At 42.6% G+C, this 2909-nt stretch overlaps 1 protein-coding gene across 1 annotated transcript in view; it reads right to left on the bottom strand.

Annotated features, from left to right (window-relative positions):
* The window catches only part of LOC105819890 (acyl-coenzyme A thioesterase 1-like), an 11971-nt gene that overhangs the window by 4282 nt on the left and 4780 nt on the right, over positions 1-2909 (bottom strand). Inside the window, exons 2-3 of the mRNA XM_012656236.1 lie at positions 2711-2846; positions 3-178 (exon numbers count right to left, since the gene is read on the bottom strand). Coding sequence (XP_012511690.1) covers positions 3-178; positions 2711-2846 — 312 coding nt within the window. The remainder of the gene's footprint in view (positions 1-2; positions 179-2710; positions 2847-2909) is intronic.

The raw sequence follows: 2909 nt of genomic DNA, 5'->3' as shown, positions 1-2909 counted from the left end.
ACAGCTTCTTCAAAGTACTCCAGGTGGAGGTTCTCCATGCCCTTGGGGAGGTCTTCATAGTTGTAATAAGCCAGAGCCATCACAGCAAAACCCTTCCCTGCCAACAGACTAGCTCGGTACTCCAGGAGGCCACCTCCTACTCCAAAAATGTCCACAATCCCAGGATAGGGCCCAGGTTCTTGGGAGGAAAGAAAACAAAACACAAAACTAAACTATTCTTGAGACTTTGCAGTGATATCAAAAGCCATTTGTTGCCTACTTGGTGATGACAAAGTTTTCTACTGACAATCAAAAGTGCTGAAAGACCTCTGGCCTTCAAACATCCAGAGAGCGGCACAGGCTAAATCTACATTCCTCTCTATATTCAGAGCCTCGAAGCCCTACAGATTTTACCAAGAGGATGCGTTACTTTTGAGATTAAAAATAATTTACAAACAAAGACAACAACAAAAACATCGCACTCTCCCCCAAAAAACTGACAATGACAAATACTAGTGAGGATGCAGAGCAACTGAAACCCTCATACGATGCTGGTAGGAACGCAAAATGGTAGTCACTTTGGAAAACTGTTGGGCAGTTTCTCATGAGGTTAAACATATACTTACCACAATCCCATTCCCAGGTATTTGCCCATTAGAAATGAAAACTTGTATTCACCCAAAAACTTGTATGGAAGTGTGTATAGTGACTTTATCCATGATCGCCACACTGGAAACAACCCAAATGTCCTTCAACTGGTAAGTGAATAAACAAACTGTTGAACATCCATATAATGGAGCATTACTAAGAAACGAAAAGAAGGACTGATACATAGAAGAGCACAAATGAATCTCAAAAGCATTCACTTACCAGAACGCACTTAGCATTCTGCAGTTAGCTCAGTGAATGGAAACAGACTCAAAAGACTACATACTCATTCTGTATGATTCCACTTACTGGATACACTCCCATTTATATAAAAAGTTTATATTTCACATATAAAATGTAAAGAATAATAAAGCAAACACTTTATAGCCAACACTAGTTTAAGAAATAGTTCAGTACTTACTTGGATAAGTGGTAATTCTTACAGAAAAAAAAAAAAAGTTTGGTATTAAGGCCCCCTAAGTATGGGCCCCTTTCCTCCCTCTCCCTTATCCTGGATTTTGTGTTTACCATTCTCTTGATTTTCTTTACAGTATTAGCACCTAAATGTGTACCTTAAACAATATTTTGTTTACTTTGCCTATTTTGTGAATTTAATCTAAATGGAATGATATTGAATGTGTTCTTCTGGGGTTTGATTGTTTCCTTTAACATTGTTTTGGAGATTCATCAATGTTGATTCTTGTAGCTATAGTTCAGTCACTTCGACTGCTGGAAATATACTTCAATTTATTCATCAATTGTATTACCGATGGACATTTGGGCTATCTCCAGTTGTTTTTGCTCTTACAGACAATGTGCCTCTTGGCGCACATGTATGAGTAGAATGACACATTCAATTTTCTAAGTGTGAACTAAAGTAAAATTTTAAGGTTCACCCGCCCCACCACCCACCTACCGTGTGACTAAATGGACCCCCTCGTGACCAAAGGAGTATCCTAAAACTAAATTGCCTGCCAGGAGGAAGGTCAGACATGCATTATCATGCTCCCTCCCTTCTTGGGGACATTCTTTGTAACTCATTAACAGGCCTAAGAGTATGCAAGACAAACCTGCAGGTCCTCAATTTACACAACAAATCTATGTCCAGTGGCTTATCTCTGATAAACAGCTCATGTTGAAACATTCCAAGCCTTTAGACAAAGCTTCACGTCTTTAACCAATTACAAGCCAAAGAATCTTTAAACCCACCTATAACCTGTAACCCCCTGCTTTGAGATGGCCCACCTTTTCGGGCCAAACCAATGTATGCCTCCCATGTATTGATTTATAACTTTACCTGTAACCCCTGTCTCCCTGAAATGTATAAAACCAAACTATAACCCAGCCACACGGAGTCCACTGCTCAAGGCCTCTTGGGCGTGGCTCCGGGTCATGGTCCCCAAATTTGGCTCAGAGTAAATCTCTTTAAAATTACTTTACAGAGTTTGGTCTTTTTTTTCCGTTGACATAAGTAAGGACAAATTGTTTCCCAGCGTAGATGAATGTTTTGGCTCCGGCTAGCAGGGCATGTGAGTTATCTCTCCATACTTGTCAACAATTGGTAATGTCAGACTTCTAAATGTGTGCCACTTTTGAGGGTATGAAATGTACTCTGTAGTTTTATTTCGCATTCCTTGATTAATAACGACAATCATCTTTTCAATTTATCATTGGCCCACTGCTCTTTATGTAAAAATATCCAGTTATCTCAGATTTGTAGTTGACAGCAAGAGGCCTTCCTCCTATCGTAAATGCTAATTTACTTAAACAACACACTGTGAGAGTTGAAAGAAAAGTTGCAAAACTGAAAAATACTAAAAAATCAAAACTAAATGATCAGTGGTTTTTATTTTAAAAATTACAAGTGTCCTCTAACTTTCCTTATGAGGTCTTGTAACAGCACCCCATTTGAAGGACCTCTCAGTTTTGGAGCACCAGGGCCACTTCCCCTGCCAGCTTTCCTTTCCTTTCCTGTGTCCTTGACACTGACCTCCAGAATGCTGGGAGCCACCTCCTTCCTCCGTGTAAAAGCGCCAGGACGAGAGACCAGCAGACCTGCACCATTAGGGCCCCAGTAGCTCACCTGGCGGCAGGAAGAGCGTGGCGCGCACCCGGCCCGCGCGCACCGGCTCCCGCCGCACCCCGGGCGGCAAGAAGTCGCGCTCTTGCACCGCCCGGCCCAGCAGCCGCCCGGCCTCGGGCCCGTGGCCGTCCAGCACCTCCAGCTCCACGGCGAAGGGCGTCCGAACGTCGCGCTTCACAAAGCGCCAGAAAGGCTTCTC

Source organism: Propithecus coquereli, unplaced genomic scaffold (genome assembly GCF_000956105.1).
Source record: "Propithecus coquereli isolate 6110/MARCELLA unplaced genomic scaffold, Pcoq_1.0 Scaffold5, whole genome shotgun sequence".
In the NCBI taxonomy this organism is placed as follows: Eukaryota; Metazoa; Chordata; class Mammalia; order Primates; family Indriidae; genus Propithecus; species Propithecus coquereli.
Note: the sequence above shows the minus strand (reverse complement) of the source record. Positions and strands in the feature narration are given on the sequence as shown.